Raw genomic sequence first — 24,106 nt, forward strand, 5'->3', positions numbered from 1 at the left:
CGGCAATCGAAAGTTCCGGCCCCTCGGGTAGTCAAGTAGATCGCACAACGACTGACAGAATGCACCTTCACCCCCTACCTTCTCAACCCGACCGCGCGACGGAAGTCGCGATTCTCTATTTCTTGTTCTCCCCGCTCTCTCTCTCTCTCTCTCTCTCTCACCCTACCGTTGTGTTACCGATAAATATCATTCCGGGAGACGATTGTCGCGACCTCGACGTCGAATACGCGTCACATAGACGTCGCTTTTCCGCAGCTGCTCCTCGAAAGATAGCGCGAATCCAGTTAAAGGTGACGATACAGTTCGCTATCGAGCTTCCTGCCCGATACGTTCGCGTCGATCGCGAACTGAACGAGCCATCTGAGCGCCGTCGCCGAGCTAATTTCCTCAATTCGTCGACCCGTTTTCCACTCTCTCTCGGCCCTTTGCACTCGCTATAATTCGAATCCGGTGTCTCAACCAGCTCGCGCAATAAATTGCTCGACCTGTTCTCTGTTCGCGGGGAAATATCAAAGAGAGATAGATATAGCGCTTTCAGGTTTCGTAAGATTTTGTCGCGTAAATTTGACACGTATCTCTTAGTCGCATGATTTTCTGAAATTAAACTTTTCAAACACTCGATTAGCGCTCTCTTAAGATCTCTCGGTCCGTGCAGCGTTGGATTTTCAGTGACGATATTAAACGGATCTATATAAGCTTATAATTTATCGAAAAAAGTATTTCCCTACAACTTATTTAACTGTCGAAGTAATGAATGTTAATTTAGAGCGAAATTGAGACAAATATACATATATAATGTTACAAACACGCATTGAGAAAAATAAAACCTAAAGAATGTAAAGGTATTTTCGCAATGGTATATACTAATAATATATATATTCAAATCTGAATTCTTTTATTTAAATATTTAAATAGAAATTTCAGTCCAATTTTATTCATATTATTTTATTAAATTTATTTATTTTTCTTTAATATCATTTTACTGCTTTTATTATATTAAATTCATTTCTATTATATTTAATTTCATTAAACGGAAAATTTATCTATAAATTTAAATAGAAAGTTATTTAAAAGAAATAATCCACGGCTTTCATGAAAAACTGCAATTCCAAAAAAGAAAGATATATTTTTTTTTCTCAATTGAAAAAATTTTCCCACTGTAAAGATATGTGTATCAATCAAGTAAATATGTTAGAAATGTTTCTAAAGTGTCTTTATATTAGTTCTTAATATCCCAATAGACTTTCATTAAAATCCTAAATATGATATAAAAGAAATTAAAAATAAAACATTAAAAATAGGACGCTAATTTCAAGGAATACGTATGAAAAAGTGTCATCTTTAATTGCAGATATTTCAGCTTCCGATCGTTTTCTAATTTTACAGATACATAGTTACTATTTCCATCAATGCATGTAGAATTTAAAAGGGTACCTAAGAAAATGATTTGACGGGCCAATTATCAATTAACGCCGGCGAGTGCAGAGGGTTGAAACGCGGTGCGGGGCCGCAATTTCGTCGCGATCGCAGCAGCTGCGACGGTAAATCAACAGCGTTTTATCGATAGCGGCAGGGTCTGAGAGAAAAAGAGAGAGAGAGAGAGACTACGGGATGCGAGAGGATCGGAATGATGGCCCGGGGGTTGTTTTCCAGCGGGAAGCGCGCGCGGACAGCAGCCGCGAGCCAGCGCCCTCGGAAAAGCGACGGGAAAGCCGGCCTGCGGGCTTTTCCGCTTCGCCGCCCGGCCAAGATAACGAAATGCCGATATCTAACCGCGCACGTAAATAGCGCGATATTTATACCCTCGCGACAGCCGCTCGACCGCTCCGCGCCACGGGGAAAATTCCGTGAATTTCGCCGGGCGAACCTCGACGCGGTCGCGCCGAAGGACACGGCTCGTGAAGAGGAGAAGATTCGATCCGCGAAATTCGCCCTGATTCCGGGCACGCTTCCTCTCAATTATGAATGGTCCGGGATAAACTTGCGGCGGATTTATCCCCTCGCACGGATATCGCGTCCAACTGCAGCCGACTCCGCCGCGGAACGATGAAGAAGTCGTTTCTCGTTATCCATCGAAACGACCGGCCAGACCGGATTTCTTCAATCTCTCCGTCAACGCATTCTTCAATCTCTCTCTGTAGCGATATATCCACAGTATCCGTCACCGTCAGACCGATACAAAACCAGTGAAGAGTGTTTTAACGCTGGATTGACGGATGCTTGTCTGCCGCCGACTAGACGGATAGTGAAAATTAATTAACCTTAACGCGACGTCCGTCGCGTCCGTCGAAAATCGCCACGCTGAGAGGAAAAATATCTAACAAATGAAAATACCTAACGAACAAGTATTTATTCGGTGGGTACTATTTACTCACATTAATATACACATGTTTACAATGAGAAAATCTGGTTTTCAAGCAAAGAAATATGTCCTTTTTTTTTTAACCGCGTTTTTTCGCGAAAGCCATTGATCATTTCTTTCAAATAATTTTCTATTTGAATTTATAAATATATTTTCTGTTCAATGAAATTTGGTGAAATAAAATCTGTAACATGATTTTAATGAGAAGTAAATAAGCCTGATAAAATGATATGATTAAAATTGAAATAAAATTCTTATTTAAGTATTTAAATAAAAGATTTCAGATTTGAATAAATATGTTGTTAGTGTATCCGAATGTAGGAATACCTTTTTATTCTTTAGATTTTATTCCTCTCGATGCGCTCGTTTCAAATGCAAAGCTGGAAAACTTTGATGTCCACATTGATTAAGCCGTAATTCTGCAAAATCTGCAGACCGATTGAGTTGAAAGCGGGAGCGAATTTTCGACTCGCGACACACAGTCCGATAATAATAAGATCCGAGGATGGAAAAGATCGTGGAGAGTCGCGAAAATAAATCGCAAAAACGGATAACGACGAAAATCCCGTAACTTGTTAAATCGCCGAGTTAATGTGAATGGAAATTTTTCTCCTGTTTTCTCCTGTCTACCTGCCAATAGTTCAACTTAATTTGATTTTGTTTAATCAACCACGTCGGCTTAAAACCGTCACATTCTACTTGCGTTTGAATTTTCATCCTCTCGGGGCGTCTTTTTTCGAAAAACTTCCAAATAGACTCTTATACTTCTCACTTTGAATGCAAAGCAGAAGCTTCATTGCTAAATTGATCAAATCTCCACTGATGACGCTATGGTATTGACAAACGCAAAAGAATTACGGTCGAAAAAGGAATTGAAAATTCAGCGCGCTAAAAATGCCCCAATAATAGCGAGATCTAAGAATACTCGCGCGAAGCGTCGAGACGGACAGACAAGACGGACGGATGGGTGAATGGACGAGTGGACGAACGGGTGGGACTTTTCCTCGGCGTCTCGTCGCTTTCGGATTAAGCGGGGGAAAAACGGAATGCGGTGTAAACGTGTAGGAGCGTCAGCGACATTAAATAACGCCGCTTGTTCGAAGCCGTCAGCAGTTTCGTGCCGCTTGCGGTCTCGCCACGCTGCGGCTGCATTGTCCGCTTTTCGCGTTGCTTTATTTATCTCGCCAATAATTCCATTTTCGGGGCCGGGGGGAAGGGAAGAGAGAGAGAGAGAAAGAGAAGCATGACCCGTCCCCGTGGCCGACGATGTCGCGGATGGACGCGGGCGTCGTTTGTAACCGTGCAAATTTCGATGTGCGCTCGGATTCCCTTTGCATGTTAAAAAAAAAAAAACAAACAGAATAACGCACAAAAAAATATCTTCGTGGCGTATCGGCTTTAGTCGCGACGCACACCGCGCGCTATGCATCCCCCCACTCACTGGGGGGATGTCAACAAATTTAAACCGGCAGCCAATAAAACATTCGCGAAACAAGCAGCGCGCGCGCGCGCGCGTCATTATTACGCGGGGAAAACGCGTAGTACCAGAACGAACGTTCCGAGCCAATTTACCGGCAAAATATCCCGCCGCATTAATCCGTGAGCGAGCGTGTCCGTGCGCATGCGCGATTTCGCGAAAATCTCCCGGAGCTTTGTCCGCGAGCGAGCCGGCCCCGTAAAATATTTCCTTTCGTACTGGCGAGGCGCACGTAGCAATTAAAAGCCTCGGGAACGGGGCTTTTCGCCCCGGTCACTCGCTCCACCAGCCGGGTGAAAATCGCTGAGCTGGGTTCAACGCAGCGCGACACGAGCGAGGCAACGTGACTCTTTACGTAACCACGGTGATCGCCGGGGGTGAACTGCGGGAACCGTAGGAGGAAAATCGCGACTCAGGAGCGTTGTTAAATAAAAAAAATAGAGAAAAGGATCACCGAAACAACTCGTGTCGGCAGTTGAACGAATTCAGTGAGTTGATTAAGCGAGAACCGGCCGTGAGGAGATATTTGCGGCCTCATTATAACATCCTCATTCCAGCAGTGAAATTTTCCTGTTGTGTCAAAGTTGCGCTAATTATCCTCGATACGTAATTTAAACGCGGTAGAGACTGAGAGAAAAGAAATCGTTATTTGCGTCCGCAATGGCATGGTGATACGGTGCTTGGCATTATTGCAGCGAGAGATCTGATGATTCGATTTTTCTTCAATTCGACTCGGCGAAACGCCGAGCGTAATAGCGTTTACGAAATCTTTGAGGAGAGACTTGGTTCTTTCTGCCCGGTTTTTCCCTACGGCGTAAAACCGCGAAGGGAGGTCCGTCGAGTTCGGCGAAAAGAAATTGAGAAAATAAGACGCGCACGACGCTATTATGCAACTGTACACCTCAATTTTGCGCAACAAAGTGCACGTTACTCCGTGCACGAGACTTGGTAATAGTACTTTATACCGAATTTTTTCCCTTCCCGGGTGTGGAACCTGCGAAGAGCTCGTCGAGCTCGACAGAAATAAATCGAGAAAATAAAGGATACGAATGATGCAATTCCGCCATATTTATGCAACTGTATGATCAGTCACGAAAAGGTTGCATTTTTTTTTTCTTTAATAAGTTTCGAAACGTATCCTGTCCAATAGAAATGCGTCCAATAGGAGAATTTGCTTTTCAGTGGTTTTCAAGAGAGACATTTTTCTATTGGGCACGAGATGCGTTGCGAAACTCGTCGTAAAAAAGTGTTGCAGCCTATTTGTGACCGACCAACACACTCCAATTTTGCGCAACAAAATTTACGCGAAACTTCCCGGTAAGCAAGAAACGTTAAATCAATCTCTGGAAACATTGATTTTACGATTGGACTTCGTAAATATTTTGATAGCATATTTTGCAAACGTTTTTAACATAATAATTACTCCTGACGTAATATTTTATAAATGCTGTTATTCAATGATACAATATTCCTAAATATAAACATCACGGGTAGAAATATTCACTTTAATGTTTGCGTCAAATATCCTTAGCAAAGACGTTGTATACTACATTAAAAACTACATATTTGAAAACGTTTATTAAATATCACTGTAATAATATCGTGTTAACGATTCCTTGCTTGTCAGGTTAGTCTTTTACCCGATTTTTTCCCTCAAACGTAGACCAAGAATCCGTCGAGCTCGAAAAATAAATTGAGAATATGAGCGACACGAACGATGCAACCCCGCCATTAAGCAACTACTGTACACTCGAATTCTGCGCAACCCAGACACTCGCCTCTCTCAACCCGATTCTCGCCTCTCTTCCCTCCCCACCCGGTATAGAATTTACGGAGGAGTCTCGCCGAGCTCGATCAAAATAAATTGAGGAAATAAAGCACACGTACGATGCAACTACCCGCCGCTGTACAATTCTACATCCCCCGGCTCCAAATTTCGGTCCGCTATCTTTCGCCGTTTGGCACGACCGGGCGCGATTACGCGTCAAACGGACGATCACGATACACGTCGCCCGCGGCACGGACGTGATTCGCCATTTATTCGCCCTAATCGATCGCACTGATTGGAGCCCCGGGCATGTAGCTTTCGAGTGTTATCAATTAAGACCCACCAAAGCGGAATTGTCGCGGGCAATTAGTCCCGCTGCGGACCTCCGGAGCACGACGGTGAGTCAGCGTCGCGACAGCATCGCGCGCGCGTCGCCGCCACCATCGACGTCGTCCGTCGCCCGATTGCGTCGCGACGGCACGTCACCCCGCAAAAAGCTTCCGTCGTTCATCCGGGGATAATGGAGGCCATCGGTGGGAACGGAGGACGCCGGATCCGCCGGGAGTAGTTTTCGTTATTGTTTGTGGCGCACGATCACCAACGCGAGGGCCGGGAGGGGGAGGGGGGACTGTCCGAAGCGAGGTAAACACGCGTCATCGGACGCAGCCGGACGCGACGCCGGAGGCTCGCGATTTCGCGCGACGCTCCATTAGTACACGCGATACTGCGGGTCAAGTGGGCTGAAAGGTCGTGTTGACGGTGCGTCTCGTTCGCGTGTTTTGCGAGAGAATGTCGCGGAGAAGGAATCGCGAAAGGTCCCTCCCCGAGCTGAGCGCGTTGACGCAGTTTCCCGTTTTTCGCGAAACGCTCCTTTTGGGATACCGATACTTTTCCCATCGTGAAACGGCCTCCTCTTAGAATACAGATACCTTTCATATCGCGAAATTTTCCTTTCCGGGACACTGATTTCTTTTTTTTTTTCAGAATACAGATACCCTTTCCGCCGTGAAATGTGTCTCTTTTGGGATAAAGATACCTTTCCTATCGTAAAATGCAGCCTTTCAGAACATTCGTCATGTTTTCATCGCAAAATGATCGAATATTGATGCTTTTTCTATCGCAAAATGTCTCTGTCGAAATATTGATGTCTATTTTATATCGTGAATTTTATATCCATTTTGAATATTGATCATTTTTCGGTATAGGAAGAAAATGTTAGGCACGACAGATACTTTTTCTACGTCTTAAGGTGGGAGAAGTAACTTTGAAATCTAAAAGGGCCATCTTCACGAAAATGAGAAAAATACCAGTGTTCTTTAACAGAACATTTCCCACGACAAGGAAAGTATTCATGTATCGAAAGGAATATTTTAAGTTAGGATAAGTATCAGTGTTCTAAACGGAATATTTTGATACGTAGGAAAAAAGTGTTAGATTTAAGTAAATAATTATTCCAATACTCTTTAGCAAATTTTTACTCGGAATAAGCAAATTTTGCTTGGATCAAGTAAATATGTTACTCAGACAATTTTAAATTGGAAAATATTTTACTTGAATCGAGTAGCACTTTTTTCTATATATCAAAATGTACCTCTTGGAATATTTATGCTTTTCTATCGTAAAATGTTTCCTTTGGAACATCGATACGCATCCTATTGCAAAACGTTCTCTCTCGTTAGAGCTCTCGTTATATATCGTTAGATATTTTTTCCAACTTAAAACGTTCCCTTCGAAACATGACTACTTTCTCTAACATGAAATGCACCTTTTAAAACTGCTGATACCTTTCTTATTGTGAAAAATGGTCTTATCATATAACAGCTATCCTTCCTCTCTTCAGACGCTCCTCTCAGAACACGGGAAAAGTACACGTATGTTCTGAGAGGAACATTTCGCGACTACTTTCCCGCTGTTTCTCTCGCCATAAATGAATGCACAAACGAAACGTACGACCCGGCCAATCCGACCCAGTTTCCCTTACCTCCTTATCTTAATGCTACAGGTGCCGGTGGAAAGAGGCAAGAATAGGAGAAAAAAGAAAAATAAAGAAAACGCATCCATCGCTGACGAGAACCGTGAACTTCATCCGCGAAGAAGAGAGAGCTCCACGATCGTTTTCGCTCGGACACTCCGCGGCGAGCGACGACGCGCCGATAGTGAATGACACCCCATTTAAGCGACACCCTCGAGCGAGGGAGCGCGCGGAACCGCGAGAAGAAGAGACGAAAGTCCGAATGGCTACTTGTCTTCCGCCGTTATAACGATCCATTAATATTAAGCGAATGCAAAGAGCCCCGCAGACAGGTGTAAGCTCTTTCACGCGGTAATGAAAAGCGTACAGCGTCGTCCTCTCACCGGCTACCCCCGTCTTTCTCCCCCTCCCGGACGCACTCAAGAGCCAACCGGGGGGACGATCGTTTTTATCTTGCCGCGAGGCTATTCGAGATGGAATTTCTATTCGAACCACGGTAACATCTCTTCCTTTCTCTTTTTCATTCTCTACTCTCTCTCTCTCTCTCTATCATCCCCCCCTCCCGCTTTCTATCTTTATCTACAGATCTCCTTCCGTTTGAGGCTTCGTATGAGGATAAGCCGATACGGTTGTTCAACGAGATCAATCGTCGACTCACCAATAGCGGTGCACACCCCCACGATCCTCGTCATCGTCGTCAAGTGTTGCGCCTCGCTCGACCTCTCGTAGGTGGACATGCCGGTGAGGTCCTTCGTCAAGTTCTTCGCCTGAGTGATCATGAGCCGATGGTCGATGTAGAATCCGCGTGTTGCACTCTCCGCCTTCGACGCGGATTCTGCAAAGATATATATCGCTTGTGATTAGTCAGATCGGACAACTCGTGCTTTAATTCTGAATCGACCGCGGGAGGATATTTTTAGGAAACTTTTCGGAGGAAGCTTATTAATTCCCGCCCGGGCTGGCGAGGTATGTTAAATCTCTAGAAGTCACTCCTCTCTCTCCCTTATGGAAATGAGATTTATACTTCTGACGCGCGGATGAAACTCAGTGACTGTTATATTTCAGCATAGCCTTGAATTTATGAATCTGTCAGTATGATTTTTATATTCCCCCCGTATTGTGTTTTGAATATTTTCATTAAATGAAACTCGCATTTCCCGAGACAATTTAATTACGCGTCCGGCGGAATCCGTTTGCCCGGATAAAAATTAACAAAGCGCCTCTCCGCATTGTTCTTGTTATATAGTCGCTATTATAGACAACTATATAATCCATATAACAATTATATAATGTATAATCTATGTAACGTGTGCGTGTGTGTATGTGTGTGTACAGTCTTATATAATCTATGCACAGTCAATACAGCATATGTTTTGCTACGTAATTATCTTAAAAAGTTATCTTAAAAACTTGCGTTGCAACATATACGTTTCGTTCGTCACGAGGGAATAATCGCGTTGCGGGAACTTTGATCAGCAGAACGGGATACTTTTCACAAGCGAGCTTCCTCAATCCGTTGATTTATCTGGCAACAATTCGGAAACAGTCGTTCCAACCGGATTGGATTTTATCTCTCTCTCTCTCTCTCTCTCTCTTTCCCTCTCTGAAATTCCCTGTCGCGTCCCAGTCTCTATCTGTATTATACTTCGGTATTTCGAATTCAGCTCACCGCAATGTTCACTTCGGCCGTTGAGAAGCGTAACCCTCCACCACCGCGAGCTCGCGCGAAACTAAGCGCGCCGCGCGAAGTGTCGCAGCGCCAAAGACAGACGGAACTTGCGCAAACGCTACCCCACGTTCGAATTTCTGCTACCCCCCACGTGTTTCACCTCGTGCGTAGGCAATAACGATGTCCAGGGAATGTCATAATCTCGCTTCGCAAAAATACACGGGATATTAATTAAACCCAGAATGTTACGCGTTCGTCCTTGCATCTATGTTTCTCTCTCTCTTTCTCTCTCTCTCGTGTGAGTGCATAAAAATACTTCACACGTGGCAATAAAAAAGTCTCCCTTTAACATTTATCCTGTTTTTATGGGATTTATTTTTAACTCGTCGTTCCCTGCAATACACGCCAAAAAGGACAGCCCCAGGCAGAGAATATCATGAGAAACGTCTTGAAATTCCGAAGAAAACAAATCTCGTGTAAATATCAGAAAAAAACGATATTTGAAACGTTATATGTTCAATTTGTGATGGCTTTCAGACTTATTCTTTAATGAAGACATCTTGCGGACAGATTGAGGTTAACTTTATACGCGACTATACATTGTGAAAAATAGCACAATCAAACAAATTATCTTGTATAAATTTATTTTTATCTCTTTCAAATAATCTACTTTTGTATTGTTATGATTTTCATAAAAGTGTTCGTAATAAAAAAAAAACACGTAGAAATAAACTGAATGTTTTACTGGCCGATTTCTTTCGAATAACCATGTAAAAAACCTCTCGTATCGACCGCGCAAATGAATGTCGACAATTGACACGTGTCGTGCATCAGCGACATTAATTAAATAAACTCTCAACGAGATGCGGTATTGACCGCGTTCAGAAAAATGTTCCTTTTTATAACTGTTGGAAGTTTCCTGTGCTGAAATTGGATTAATCCTCCAGATCTAAAATAACAATATAATCATAGTTCAGAAAACTTCCAATAGTTACAAAATACATGTTGAATGTGACCACTGCTTCCAGAACAAACGTTCTTTTTGAATTGTTCTTTCCAGATTATCGGTTTTTGGATATCGAATCCCAGCGAGAAATAACTCGTCGAATTGACGTAAAATCGATGTCGGTTCGATGTAATTTCAATAATAATTGTTTCGACATTGTATTACGTCAATTTGACGTCGAATCGATGGACGTTCGTTTCTCGCTGGGATGCAGCATAGCCTGTATTCAACTAAAGAATTGAAAGAAATATATTAAATTAATATATAAAATAAAAAAAAGATTATCTCTCTCTCTCTTTAAAATACTTTTCGATTCTTCTTATCATCATTTTTACCAAAATTACAACTTGTTGAACTTCCCCTATTTTTCGTATAACAGAAGAACCTCTGATCATTCCGTTCGGTTCCGTTAAATGGCCGGGGCAACAAACATCCATATACCAACTTTCGAATGACGACATAGCTAATTCCAGTTGCAGATGCCAATTGTGGGGAGCAAAGATTGATATTCAGTTTTTTAACAGAATTGCTGGGTAAACGAAGAACCGCCAAAATATTAGATCAGCGATTAAAGTCATACTACTTGAAAAACAAAGAAGATGGCGGACCACTGTCGAGTTGTGTCACAACCTCGATTCTTCGGTACGAAGCGACGCGTTGCGGAGGCTTCGGAACTAACAAAAATAACGGGTCTAAAAATTAAAACGGGTCAAATTATCGCGATAGTTCTCTTTTATCGCCGAAGTGGCACTTTAGTGGCAGTGGTGAGACTCAGATATCCGTTTCTACACCATCATGGTATAAAATTTAATAGACGATTAAAGCCCGGCAAGAGCCAAAATTCGAAGTGCCACTAGGCTATACTTTCCGTTGTATTTGCGTTTTCTCATATTTTAACTCGGAGAAATCATATTTACTCATCAAACTATTTGTGGAGTATTTCTTACAAACGTACTTAGTCCTGTACAGAGTCAGAGATTTTGCAATTAAATTCCTAAAAATTTATAAAAAATAAAAATACGGATTCGTACTGCACTCCACGTCGTACACTCGCGGCACTTGGAGTGCACGAGTTCGCATTTTCATTTATCATAAACTTTTAGAATCTTAATTACAAAATCCGGCAAAATTTAATGACTTTAATATCAAGACTAGATACATTTGCGAGGAAGATTCCAAAAATAGTTTAATAAGCAAATCTGATTTCTTCGAGTTAAGATATTGCGAAACACAGATACGACAGGAAATGCCGCAAGACTACAGATACAAATTTTGCTATGATATATAACAGAATTTGAAATGATTTTGGAGGATTCAATGCCTTTCAGTCTCCAGATTTTATCAAAACGACGTTGAAGGGCTTGTATCGCGTTGGAAGAAGCGCACTGAAGTAGGTGGAGACTATTTTGAACAAGAAAACACGTATTGAATTTATAATATAAACATTTTTCAAATGTGAGCAATCAAAAACGGTCATTTCACTTGCAACAGTCTAATATATTTACAGTAACACATAATTGTGCGATATACAAAAATATATATATATATATCCATTCGCGAGAAGCGTGTGAAGAACACTCGGAACAACGCGGACACGTGTAATGAGGTAGAGATAGTCACGATACGTGTATACATATATCATCTATCCGGCAATGTTACCTGAAAATAGAAATCGCGTGATCACGGCGATTCGCTCCCGTTAGATTATACCGACACGATAAAAATATACATGTATCTTTCTTAAAGCGTTTCGCTGTGCTCCAAGCGTAATCCCGCCTCGAAAACCGAACGCAGTTGAAGCAGCATTTTGTACTCTCCGGTTTTCTCGCAACTGCGCACAGGACACATAACGATTTCTAAAAAATATAATTATATATATATATATATTTTTTTTTTCTTTTTGTTTTCGCAAGCGATGATTTGTATGGTAAAGCGCGAGTTCGTCCCTCCTGCGGTCTTTCGTTCACGGCCCCTCCCTCGCTCGAGCTTTCTTCTTCTTGCCCTTGGCCACCCGGGGACTGTAGTCCCAGCCGGCCGAGAGCAGGCCGATTTTCGACGACTGCGCGGGAACGACGTGCCTCCCTTGAATCTCCAGTAGATTGTCGAGCTCGCGAGCCGCGTGGGCCGACTTGGGGATCGTGGGACGGGAGATCGGACTCAACGGCTTCCTGCTGCAATGCAGGACAGTGGGCGACGGTGCCTGTGACCTGGAACACGCCCAATTACCGTTCGCCCTCGAGCTCCCAGCTTGTGGCCGATAATACAGTCAGATCTCGAATATAAAATCTGGCTGTGAATAATCAGTCCCAAGGCTGAAAGTCGAGGGAACGTCCCAACTTCCCGACAAGTCGCGACATGCACACACCTGTTCTTGCTACTGGGAAGTCTCGAAGTGTCGATGGGTGCGAGCCGGACGTTTTTCGGCCAGACAGCGGGGCAAACGGGAGCTTGCCAGGCGGAGTGAATATCCGGATGCCTCGTGGGAAACGACCTTCTCGCGGAACCTCGGAGACCCAGCATGTTCCGAGCGGATCCTGGAGCATCGGCGAACGTCGTTACGTCGATATCGTGAAACTCGAGTCGATTGTCACCGAATGAAGTGGCGTTTACCTCGGAAGGAAGAGATCTCCAAGTTCTCGCCTATGAATCGGATCGGAGTGTTTTTCAACGTGGAGAAGCTTTCTCGCGTGGACACCGCGAAAGGCACAGGGCTCACGACGATCCTCTCGTTGAAGACGGTGCCGAGCTTGTTCCTGCTTATATGCGGCGTGCACAGCCTCTCCTTGGACTGTAACGCATCGTCGTCGCCCCCGAAGTCCCTCGGCTTATTCGCAGAGACCGAGTTCCTCTGTCTTCTAAAAAGCGAATTTCGTCAAGAAAGAATCTACACTCGACACTTCCCCCTTCTCTCCCCTTCGTTTCGCTTACTTTCGAACCGCTTCGTAATTCGTGTCGTTTTTTATTGTCTGAAGAGAGCTTTCCGTATCCAGCAATCGATTTCTTATGCTCAGTGACTTGTTCTCGATGTAATTAGGCGAAACCGCTTCCTCCGCCCAATTTGTCTTCGTGCTTCTCGACGAGCTTCTTCTGTTACCGTGGAGGGGAGCAGGAGTTATCTTCAAAGTATCACTCAAGCTTTCGTGCAAAGAATCCGCGTCGTCGTCCTCTTTGTCAGTAAAAAGCTCCGATATTACATGTTCCATCAGTAAGTCGAGGACGTCTTCAAATTTTGCCTTGTTCAACTTATATTGGGTAGAATCTTCTTTCTCCTATAAATAATATTAAAAGAAGCAACGTAAAATGCAGTGCAAATATAAAATGTTCGTACATGTTACATATTATCATATCATACAATATAAATATATTTATGTCTATATAAGTCTAATTTATATAATGTTTCTCTTATGTGTAGTATATAGCACTATACATATGTATATATATATATCTTTTTTTTTTGATAGTGTATGTGTGTATTTGTGTATTTGTATATACCAATATATAGTATTAATTTAGTGTTATTATAGTACTTCTAAAAATATGTATTACAAATATTATTAGGGAAAAGCTATATTGTTTTACCTTAACTGACAGACTATGCTCCACGAGTGCTTCATCATTTTGCAGATTGTCCAACTTCTTCCTGGTTTTGGCGCTGGCGCGAACATCAAGCTGCTGTACCTTGTCGTTGGCGCCAGCTAAGTTCCTACCCATTAACCTGAAGTATGGTATCTGTGTTCTCCATTGTATACACTCATCCGAAACAGGTCCTTGGGACAGCTCATCGTCCTCCTCATAAAAGGACCTTTCCACGGTCGCCCACTGCTGCTCCAGCCTCTGGGTGGCAACGTTCTCCGCCTTCTGCGACCAAGAGACTGAGGTTGCCGCGCTGTTCCCAGTGGACAGAACATTATTGTCGTCCTTCCACGACTTCCGTCGTGGCAAGCTGGGCAACTGGAAGCGGCCGGCGCTGCTCTCATCGTCAAGCTCGCCCTCTTCGTCCCCGAGCCTCAGCAAATGCTGCGGGGCCTTTATCTTCTGTGCCAGCGGACTGAATCTGCGAGTTTCATCGGGATTTATTTATCACCCCGTACCTTTCGCGTTCGTCATTCCGAAGTCACATGAACTCACGTGTTTTTCTTGAGGCTGTTCTTACGCATCTCATGCTTTCTGGAGCGTCCCTTCCATCAACGAGATCCGATCAGTGACAATCCCCCTGCGCAGGGACCGCAGCTTTCCGCGGGCAGCGCGAAGATTTACTGCTGCTCTCCCGACTCCTGACACTCATAGCGTCCCGGACTGTCCGGCCTCTCGGCAACGCGAGCACACCGTCGCTGTGCGCCCCTGTCATTCATAATTCCTTCGCTTAACGCGTATCTCCGCGCGAGACACTATCGATTTTCCCCCGCTATCGCTGCCAGAGGGGCGGCATGCAAACGGCAAGCACGAACTTGACGTTTCGCACTCTGCCGAAGGCTGCTGACAGATGTCAGCACCGCCGCGCGTCACGATGCGCGAATATCTAGACGCGACGCGCACCGAACCGGAAATGCCCGGCGTTGCGGAAATCCACGGGTTCGGTGGTGTGTACGTGTGTGTACATATATATATGCGTCATGGCGCATGTCAAATCGCGTGTGGCTGTCAGCTTATCGCTTATCTGGCCGTAGAGAAGGATTCCTTGTGGTTTTGAAATGACATACGAGAGCCGTCGGCGAAGATAAAGCATTCGGCATCCGGGACCGTTTCGCCTCGACTTCGACTGGCGGCGCAGCGATGGCGGAATCGAACGGGCCGATTCTTCACGTCATCGTCGTCGGGTTTCATCACAAGAAAGGCTGCCAGGTAAAAACCGTACAGTCGTATACCCGTCGATTAACCTGTCTCTCGTCGCTTTCACGTTGACACACGCGACTTCCCTCCGCGCAGGTAGAATACTCGTTTCCACCTTTGGTACCTGGCGCGCCTAACGAGTGTCCCCTGGGATGGAAGTATTTGCCCACGCTCGCTCTCCCCGATGGCTCCCATAATTACGACGAAGACACGGTCTATTTCCACCTGCCCAGTCTCAATGATCCTAAGCGCACGATATACGGCATCTCGTGCTTCAGGCAGATACCGGTGGAGGTATGTGGAAGTATCGCGAGTTCGGTGTCTGTCAGTGATACTCGGCCGAAGTGGAACGCCGTGTCACCCGTGCTTGCTTGCAGAAATTGAAGAACCGCACATCCGACATAACGAGAGGCACCGTTCAGAAGTCGGTCTGCGTGCTGAGTACTCTGCCTCTGTACGGGCACATACAGGTGAAAATGGCCCTGATAACGCACGCTTATTTCGAGGAGGGGGATTTCAGCAAGGTGTCCTTGCTGGAGGACACCTATCATCATCTGAATTCATGTATGAGCACCGACAGCCAGATACCACCGCAGATCTTCGTCGGTAATGGAACGATTGTTTGGCGAGCAGATCCTCAGGCCAGCCAGGTCGCTCATATGACGTGCTGATTATTTACAGGCTTATCTGCGAGAGACTTCATACTGCAGTTCCGTCACAAGGTACTGCTCCTGTTCAAGTTACTCCTGCTCGAGAAGAGAATAGTTTTCTATCAGTCACCGGTGCAGCCGCTGTGCGCCACGATATTGACTCTACTGTCGCTGTATCCCGGCATGATAGAGCACGGTCTTCAACAGGCTGCGTGTGTCAGGTGGTGTTACTTTGTTCAAGCTCTTTCTTTTAACCTCATCCCGCAATACCTGTAAGAATATACAGTGAGACGTAAGCAGTAAGCTAATTGACTAATTGGATTCTTTCGGTCTAAGAATAATCGAGTACATAACGGCTAGTCTGGAACGCTCATTACTCGGTGAATAACCATCTTACGAAGAAATCGTACTCTCCCCAGACCATCCAGGCCGATGTCGCCGATTCCCACCTTCGACGAGGAAGAAATCTCGATGAACAACGTCGACTCCAACCTGTCGTCCGCCCGCATCGTTCAGAACAACACATCGGAAACGGAGCACGAGCGGTGCAACGACAACAGCAACCGGAACTCCCTGTGCATCAACGACAACAAGACGATCGAGTCCATGGAGGGCAAGTGCATGGACGTGACTCTGCAGAAGAACAACAACGACAACGAGAACTTAAACATGAAGGTTATCGAGATCGAGTCGGCGCAAGAGTGCACCGAGAGTTACTTGGAGGACAGCAACTCCAAGTACTCGCCGAAGCCGAACGATAACGTGCACAGGGTGCACAGCGTGAACGCCATCACGTTAGGCACGGGCGACACGGATAACAGCTTACCGCGCGACACGAGTAACGACGCGCTTTCGGACGCGAGATTAACGAACAACATCACGCAAATCGCGCACATCAATCCGGAGCTCTGCGGCCTACCTTTGGAGTTATTTACGAAGGTAACGCGGAAGCTCCCGTGATATCGTGGAAATACGTAATAACATATCGGATCTCTTTGTTACAGAGATCGGTGGGATCTTTCCGTTATGTCGTACAACATTGTATAGTCAATGCTGCGAGATAAAAATATTTGTTGCAGGGATATCTCTGCCTGCCGTATCTATCGTTGCCCTATCTCGACCTCTTGGGAGACGTGAACGTTCGAGGGTACATAGTGGGCGCCACGAATGTGCTGTTCAAGCAGAAGAAGCAGCTCATCGACGTGCTGGTCGAGGTGAGCGGACGAACGATGCCGGATTTGCATTTTAAGAGAAGCGGTAAAGTCGAATACACTCACGATCTCTCACGTCGTTTGCGAAAGGTCGAGAACACGCGGATAGAGGCGACCGATCCCGATCTGAGGCGGCAGCTGCATCTCACCACCGAGGACCTGAGATTCGCCGATTACGTGGTGAGGCACGTGGCCGAGCCCCGGAAGGATATCTTCCTGGACGGGGTCGGGTGGGAAGGCGGCGACGAGTGGATCCGAACGCAGTTTCGCGTCTACCTGTTGAGCATGCTGCGCACCTCGATGCAGCAGGATACCCGCCAGTCGGACCATTACAACGCGGCCTTCGTGGCCGCGTGGCGCGCGACGAACAACTACAAGGCGTGGTGCAGCGCCAGCAAGTCGGAGGTACACAACATCGAGCCCGGTCATCCCTTCGCCGGCCAATTGTCGGTGCAGGACATGAAACTGCGCCTGTCCCAGTAAGTATGACCTTCTTGCGAAGGCATCAATGTACACAGTGTACGTGCTCACCGCACGCGAGACACCAGGATTGATTATACGTCTCGCTTCGTGCGGTAGCTGTACGATGACGTGAAAGTAAGAAACGTTCGTTTCATGTATCTTTCAGCACGATGCAGAACACGGAGAGTGGTAGAAAGTTGAATCAGGCAATGGCGTCGACCGGACGCGCGGTGGCCACCACTGGGAAAGCCGTAGGTGAGCTGCTTTTGCACATGACCCGTCGATCGAAGTCTGAATCAAACAATGGGGAGCAATAAATCACATGGATCGTTGAGGAAAAAAAAATATATATATATATTTTTTTTTTTTAATTTTATATATATATATATATATTTCAGAGAGAAAGAGGAAGAGAGAGAGAAAAAGACGAGTGTATATTTTTTATTTATATTTTCTATCCTTTTTTTTTTCATTTTTCTCTCACACATGTTTTATCTTCATTTTTACCAGGAGGAGCGCTGTCACAGGCGAAGGGAGCGTTCTCGAACTGGTGGAGCACGTTGACGACGGTCCAACCGGTCGACGAGACGACGAAAATCGACAATCAAACGACGAACATCCATCACACCAACGTCACGTCTAACGTCACCGACAGAGAGTCCATCGAAGACGAGGAGATTACGGTCTCCGCTGCTCATAACGCGGACATTACCGTAGGTCTCGATTAATATAGAAATTCATGCCGATGATACGACCGAAACGTGAACGCGATCGCAACTAAAATTACAAATACCAAAAGATACAAGACGCCACCACCACCACCACCATCACTACTACTACTACTACTACCACCACCATGACCACTACGACCACCATGACCACAACCGCCACCACCGTCACCAGTGGAGAGCATAATACGGCGTAAAGACGCGCGAAAGCCGCAAGCGAGGAGGAAGTTGTCGCGCACGTATAACGAAACGTGTTCGTTAAACGGCCCAATATTTTTTTTTAGAGAACCCTAATTTTTAGCGAGATGAAGCATGGCGTGAAAGATCCGAGAGAAAAGAAACCACGTACGTACAACGGAATCACATTAATGTGATGTACAGCTTCACGCGAGAAGATTCGTCGGATCCGCAAGCCGCTGAGCAAACGCTGAAAATTACAGGCTGACGTATCGCTGATTTTTAAGTGTAAGTGTAATCTTATGATATTTCTTGCCGGATAGCTCTGTGTGTGTGTATATATATATATATATAATTTCTATGTGTCCATGGTGTGTGAGAGAAATATGTGATATAATTTCATTATACGAAAGACACACGTGACGCAAACAGCGGTGGCGATTGTTCCCTCCCCGCTTGACTCACTCTTTTGCCACAATAAGGCGTTGCTCTTTATAAATATCTCTCAATTATTTTTAATATTTCCTATTAATAACGAAGATGCTCTACCGCTCGGGAAGTACATGTATCTTTTGTACATAAGAAAAAAAGAAATAACGTGGCTTCTTATATTTATGCGCACATTTACACGATTATGATTATTATTATTATTATTATTATTATTGTTGTTGTTGTTGTTGTTGTAGCATATTTCCTTCACCTCCGCGAATTATTTCAACGAGATTTTATTTAATTTATTGCTCAGAGATGAGGGGGAGGAGGGGTAAGAGAGAGAGAAAGAGAGAAAATATATATTCTCCTTTAAGTGCATAGAAAGAATATAAGAAGAATGACGCGTTTGACATATGTTAAGACATATGTTATCAGTGGTATAAAAAATTTATATATATAAATATATATATATATTTACAGGGTTTCTCTCAGTATTTTGTATCATTGCGAATACAGTAGATCTATTATATACGTAGAGAAAATATGAAAGAGAGAAATTCGGCACTGGAACGACCCGACAGTGTCCGAACGAAGCATAAGCGCATTGTACATTGTTCCATAATTCATTTCACCAACACTAATCCTGTTATTGACAATATCGCTACCTCCATTTATTGTCGAGATTATTACGAGCGCGATTAGTTCCGTGTGTGACGTGACGATCCTTACAGTTGTCGATATATCAGTAACGATAGACTTCAACCGAGATAGATAGCCGTTAGAGTCTGACTCACACTTGTATCCCTGTAACTCGCATCGGAAGAAATCGTTTAGCACTACGGAGATTGTGCGGATGGTCATTCGTGGTAAGGAGAAGGAGGAGGAGGCTGCCGTTAGTCGTTAGCGGAATTACGTTTCTGAGCTTAGCGCACGTGGTAGATCGTTTATAACGCTACTAGCGTAGACGTCGTGCTAATGTACGTGTATTTGATTAAGGTAAGAAGTTTTTCTTCGCTGCAATATTTATAGGGTAGAGCGCCCGCGCGCGAGGAGCATTTTTTGTATGGGATTTTTGTAATGCGGTTATTTGTTCACGGTTACAATAAGAGAGAGAGAGAGAGATATACTCAATACTCATTTCTGTTCTTTACACACGATACATTCTCTCGTGCTGGGTACATGAATTTTTGTATACCGGGTATGTGTGAAAATATGAGATATATAAATTATATACTAAACATACGTAAATCTTTTTTTAACGAAACCATTTGGCGCCAGATAAGGTCTCTCGCGCACAAAACATGAGCGCATCCTCGGAAGGTTTAAATCAGAAATTTTTAATCTGATCCTTCTTTCGAATTTGAAATTTGAATAAAAAATTTGTAATCTCTTTAAAGTAACGACTTTAGAGAAATTTGTATTGGATGTAAATTGTGTATCGGTTAAACGAAGATACGATCGGGCGAATTGTGCGCGCGTGCGTGTGTGCGCGTGTGTGTGTGTGTGTTATTCGATCGTTATTTAATAAAAGGCAATACGTACGTAGAAATTTATGTGAGCTGTTTATTTAGGAAGCGATTGAATGCCTGAGGCACATTAGGCGTATCGCTGACATATCTCACTTAGTTAAATCTGTGTTCAAAGTTCCGATATGACGTATAACATTGTTTTCAGAATAAACGGTTCACATGCGTCACCGAATCTAGGGTTTAAGCTGTTATCATTATCGTAAGTACGCCGTATTTGTGATATTTAGTTCGTTAGAACCTGCAAGTCGATGCATCCACCATCGGGGTACATTCTTATCTTTTGTATAAGCGCGGTGTGTGCCAAATGTGGAACGTGTAATATACGTTTGTAGAGGAGGTGACGAGGCCCGGGGACGATCTGTGCGAAAGGAAACGCGACAATTTGCAATTAAACGCGCGATAAATTTAAGCCGAACAACGACCAAGTTGCTAGTCAACGGGATGCGCATTAAAGGTTTCACTTGATTAATTTTTGGTAAATCTCTCGATCGCTCACCAGTGAAAATTGAATCCTTCTTCTTCTTTTTCGAGAGAGTACGCACTTGGTTCTACCCTTGAATTACAAATTCTGTTCGCCTCGGTTATCGCAAAAATAAAAATTATCTAGTAAATTATGTACAATAGACACTTATGATGTGTATGTGGACGTTTTTATTCAAGACTGCTTGCATACGTTAAGTGTATGTATCTTTTATTTATTAAAAGGAGTAAAAGACATTTTTTTCGTCGGCTGCCGCCAAGCTACCGATATAGTTATATATATATTCTTATTTTTAGTCCTTTGTATATACGCAATATAATTTCGTTTAAATTCTCGCAACGGGCTCCACGCGATGAAACGCAAATTCTATCTCGTTTGTCGGCTATTACCGGAAGCGGGTGTTGGTATGTGTCAGGACAGAAGAATAAACAAAATAGCGAAACGATTCAACGATCTTTGCACAGCTTTAGATGTTATATTATAGCGAGAGAGAAAGTGGATCTGGAATCTTAAGGCCACTCCCTGTTGGATAATTGAATATGTTTTCTATATTTATAATACGAGTTTTTGTACAGCTTATATATGGAGCGTGTAAGTAGAAAGAAAAAGGGACGAGAGAAGGGGCGAGTTGTGTCGCAAAACCGAGAAACGATTTATTGTACTGTGACTGTAGTGCCGTCATTTGTCAAAAAAAAAAAATATATATATATACATATATATATATATATATATTAAGAGGAAATAATATATCCAATATATGAATATTCATACGTGGTTCTTCTGATTGCGATTGCATATGCGTTACTAATTTATAAGTTACGAAAAAAAGTCAAAGTCAGTCTCCGAATATTTTTTTTCAACCGAAGGATCTCTCAGATCTCAAATTACGAAATGTTCAAATTAAACTTGACGATTCGTAGGACAATGTTTTATGCCCTAAATCTATCCAAATTATCATTTGTTTACTTTTTTTTTATCATACAGCAGTTTGTCATCAATCACAAACAGAACGGCTTTTTAGCCAGGATTCAAAACACAAGACAGTCATTGTGCGTTACTTGAAGACCCGTATTCTGAACTCTGATTAATAAAAGTGGTTTAGAAATCACCCGATTAACCGGGGGCACAATTAAAGCGCTTTCATCAATAAAAGAGAGTGCAGAATTGCGAGTTGAAGACTTAAGGCGTAAAACACGGTCTTGAACCGTTAAATCAGTCATTCCGCCAAGGTTCGTACTCGTCGAAACGGATCGTGCGGGGCCGCTCGCGCAATCGTGACGCGCCGGGTTCGCCGTTATGAATGAGCCCTTAAAGCCCCCGCTGCGGCGCTGCCCGGCGAGGGGGAAGGGGATATACGCGGGACACGAAACGGTGCGGCAGCTAGTAGGGAAACGAAAGCGAGAACCGGGGATGATCTCGCCACGAGCCGTGACTGGTCGGCCGATGCGCCGCCGAATAAACATCGTAGCTCACCGATAGTAGCCGAAGCGCCGTAAGGTGCCGCTCGGCTTGCGAGAGCGAGACGGAGGAGGTAGTGCGAACGCCATGGTGTTGTGTGATTGGCAACGTCACTGTCGTCACCGCCGCCGCCGTCGTCGTCGTCGTTGTTGCTGCTGCCGTTAAAATTCGCGAGTGCAACAGACAACCGAGCAGGTCGCGGTTTCTCGAGGCGTCGAACGCGCGAGACAGTGATTCGATGCCGATCGCTCCGGGCGGATCGAGAGACAGAACAGACAGTTGGTGAGCGAGAAAGAGCGGAGACACGGACAGCGAGTGAGTGAGAGTGAGACAGATAGAGAGATTGAGAGAGAGGGAGAGACGGTGAGGAAAGGTAAAGAAGAGCGATAAAAGCGCGAGGGACGCGACGCCTTTTTTAAAAGTCCCAGTGTGTGCTCCTCCGCGGAACCACCGTCGCCGCTCCGCGTTGCGCGGTGCAGTGTATACACGTACGTGCGAGGCCGCGTGTGCGCGCGCGCATGTGTGTATCCGCGCGAGTGCCTCTGTGTCGCTCTTCGATAGTGTGTACGTTGTGTAGTATGTACCCGCCCGTGTAGAGTGTCGTGTATGTATGTGTGTGTGTTGTGTGTGCATGCGCGCGTTCGTACGTGTGTCCGTATGCGGTGTATCGGGAGGAGAGTGCGTTACGGTTCCTACGAGGTGAGCCTTTTAGTACTCGTACTGTCGGGTCAGCGAGCGTGAGTGCGGACGACGCGCGCCGTACCGGCACCTAGGATCTCTCGCCCGTGTCATCGTTCGTTGTGTTTCCTCGCTTGTCGTCCTCTTCGTCGTCGTCCGCCGAGTCGTGTCGTCGCGCGAGTCGCCGTCGCGCGTCTTGGTGTCGCAGTTAACGACCTGGTGTGTATCGTGACGCGGTGAGCCGCGGTATCCCCGGGTGATTCGCGGTGGCTTGTCGGGAAAGAGTGCGCCATGCGAGAGAGGGATAAATCGGTGACTGGCGGGCGGCGGCCATCTTCCAGATGAGTTTTTCCTCCTTTCTTCCGATAAACGAAGCGCGCTATGTCGTGAGGGAGAAAGACGGAGAAAGCGAGATATCGTAAAAGGGACCCAACGACGGAGAGAGAACGAGCGAGCGAGAGAGTAAGAGGGTGGGAGAGAGAGAGAGAGAAGGGAGACATACTCGAGAGACGAAGCGAGAAAACGCGCAAGGGAAGAAGATTATCCGCGTCTATACCACGCGACGAGAGATGCGGTGAACGGTGCGTGAGGCTCGGCAGAGCCACGAAATTTCACGAGCGCGTGTCGCCGCTTCGACCAGTCCTCGTTTGTGAGCGCGAGAGGGAAAGACAGTCGCTCGCTCACTCGCACGACAGAGACGGTCGCGTATTAGGAAGTGTCGCACCGCCCGCCCGCGCGTACGCGAACAAGCGAGCGAGAGAGAGAGAAAGAGAGCAAGAGACGGTGAGTGAAGAAAGAGAGAGAGGTAGAAGTACAGCGAAACGAACCAGAGCGGAAGACGGAGAAAGAGACACATTGCGTGCGGGGGAAGAAAACGGAAGCGGTGCGGAGAGAAACGGACACAGAGAGGCGACCCCCTATCGTCGCGCGCGCGAGTACGTTCGTAATCGCGTCGTTCGCGCGAGCGAGCGAGCGAGAAAGAGAAGAAGAGGGACCATCGGCGCGAAGAACGGAGGAAAAGGGAGTAAAAAGTGAGTCGCGTCGCGAGACGACATCGTCGTTCTCTTCTCCTTACCGCGATCTCGCGTTGTCAGCGGGTGAATCGATTACTCGTCCGTATGTAACCTCCAAGTCTCTCTCGCTGGACGTCGCGAGGAGACCAGGAGGCAGTCGGCAAAGAGGTGCGGAGGCCGGGGGGGGCGAAGGGGAGCGGGTG

At 45.3% G+C, this 24,106-nt stretch overlaps 4 protein-coding genes across 8 annotated transcripts in view; 2 read left to right on the forward strand and 2 right to left on the reverse strand.

The window, feature by feature from the left end:
• LOC106748664 overlaps positions 1-9,355 on the reverse strand; it is a 36,689-nt gene extending 27,334 nt beyond the window's left edge. For both annotated transcript variants that reach the window (XM_014627409.1, XM_014627408.1), the window contains exons 1-2: positions 9,249-9,355; positions 8,238-8,414 (exon numbers count right to left, since the gene is read on the reverse strand). In XM_014627409.1, the coding sequence (XP_014482895.1) occupies positions 8,238-8,358 (121 nt within the window). In that variant the 5' untranslated portion in view covers positions 8,359-8,414; positions 9,249-9,355. The remainder of the gene's footprint in view (positions 1-8,237; positions 8,415-9,248) is intronic.
• A 2,777-nt stretch (positions 9,356-12,132) lies between these two features.
• On the reverse strand, positions 12,133-14,698 carry LOC106748680. Its single transcript, XM_014627460.1, has 6 exons — positions 14,383-14,698; positions 13,834-14,308; positions 13,183-13,523; positions 12,865-13,109; positions 12,620-12,788; positions 12,133-12,461 (listed from the first exon to the last, which is right to left on the reverse strand). Exons 1-6 carry the CDS (start codon positions 14,409-14,411, stop codon positions 12,218-12,220), a joined length of 1,503 nt encoding a protein of 500 aa, XP_014482946.1. The 5' UTR covers positions 14,412-14,698; the 3' UTR covers positions 12,133-12,217.
• A 105-nt stretch (positions 14,699-14,803) lies between these two features.
• On the forward strand, positions 14,804-21,492 carry LOC106748679 (late secretory pathway protein AVL9 homolog). Its single transcript, XM_014627459.1, has 10 exons — positions 14,804-15,096; positions 15,181-15,378; positions 15,462-15,690; positions 15,766-15,955; positions 16,154-16,673; positions 16,814-16,948; positions 17,036-17,424; positions 17,574-17,662; positions 17,918-18,120; positions 18,207-21,492. Exons 1-10 carry the CDS (start codon positions 15,028-15,030, stop codon positions 18,330-18,332), a joined length of 2,148 nt encoding a protein of 715 aa, XP_014482945.1. The 5' UTR covers positions 14,804-15,027; the 3' UTR covers positions 18,333-21,492.
• A 791-nt stretch (positions 21,493-22,283) lies between these two features.
• The window catches only part of LOC106748678 (serine/threonine-protein kinase tousled-like 2), a 48,393-nt gene continuing 46,570 nt past the window's right edge, over positions 22,284-24,106 (forward strand). For 2 of the 4 annotated variants that reach the window (XR_001374779.1, XM_014627448.1), the window contains exon 1: positions 22,284-23,921. The gene's annotated coding sequence lies outside the window, so the exon portion shown is untranslated. The remainder of the gene's footprint in view (positions 23,922-24,106) is intronic. The other 2 variants (XM_014627451.1, XM_014627453.1) reach the window with 1 other exon arrangement.

Source organism: Dinoponera quadriceps, unplaced genomic scaffold (assembly GCF_001313825.1).
Source record: "Dinoponera quadriceps isolate SergipeBrazil2010 unplaced genomic scaffold, ASM131382v1 scaffold2094, whole genome shotgun sequence".
Lineage (NCBI taxonomy): Eukaryota > Metazoa > Arthropoda > Insecta > Hymenoptera > Formicidae > Dinoponera > Dinoponera quadriceps.

Excerpts from the sequence above, each read along its gene's own strand:
- LOC106748679 (XM_014627459.1), top strand. The coding sequence starts at position 15,028 with ATGGCGGAATCGAACGGGCCGATTCTTCACGTCATCGTCGTCGGGTTT. Across the intron at positions 17,425-17,573 it reads ATGAAACTGCGCCTGTCCCA|CACGATGCAGAACACGGAGA; the intron begins GTAAGTATGACC and ends TGTATCTTTCAG. Across the intron at positions 17,663-17,917 it reads CACCACTGGGAAAGCCGTAG|GAGGAGCGCTGTCACAGGCG; the intron begins GTGAGCTGCTTT and ends CATTTTTACCAG.
- LOC106748680 (XM_014627460.1), bottom strand. The coding sequence starts at position 14,411 with ATGCGTAAGAACAGCCTCAAGAAAAACAC. Across the intron at positions 13,524-13,833 it reads AGCATAGTCTGTCAGTTAAG|GAGAAAGAAGATTCTACCCA; the intron begins GTAAAACAATAT and ends TATTATTTATAG. Across the intron at positions 12,462-12,619 it reads CTTCCCAGTAGCAAGAACAG|GTCACAGGCACCGTCGCCCA; the intron begins GTGTGTGCATGT and ends GGCGTGTTCCAG.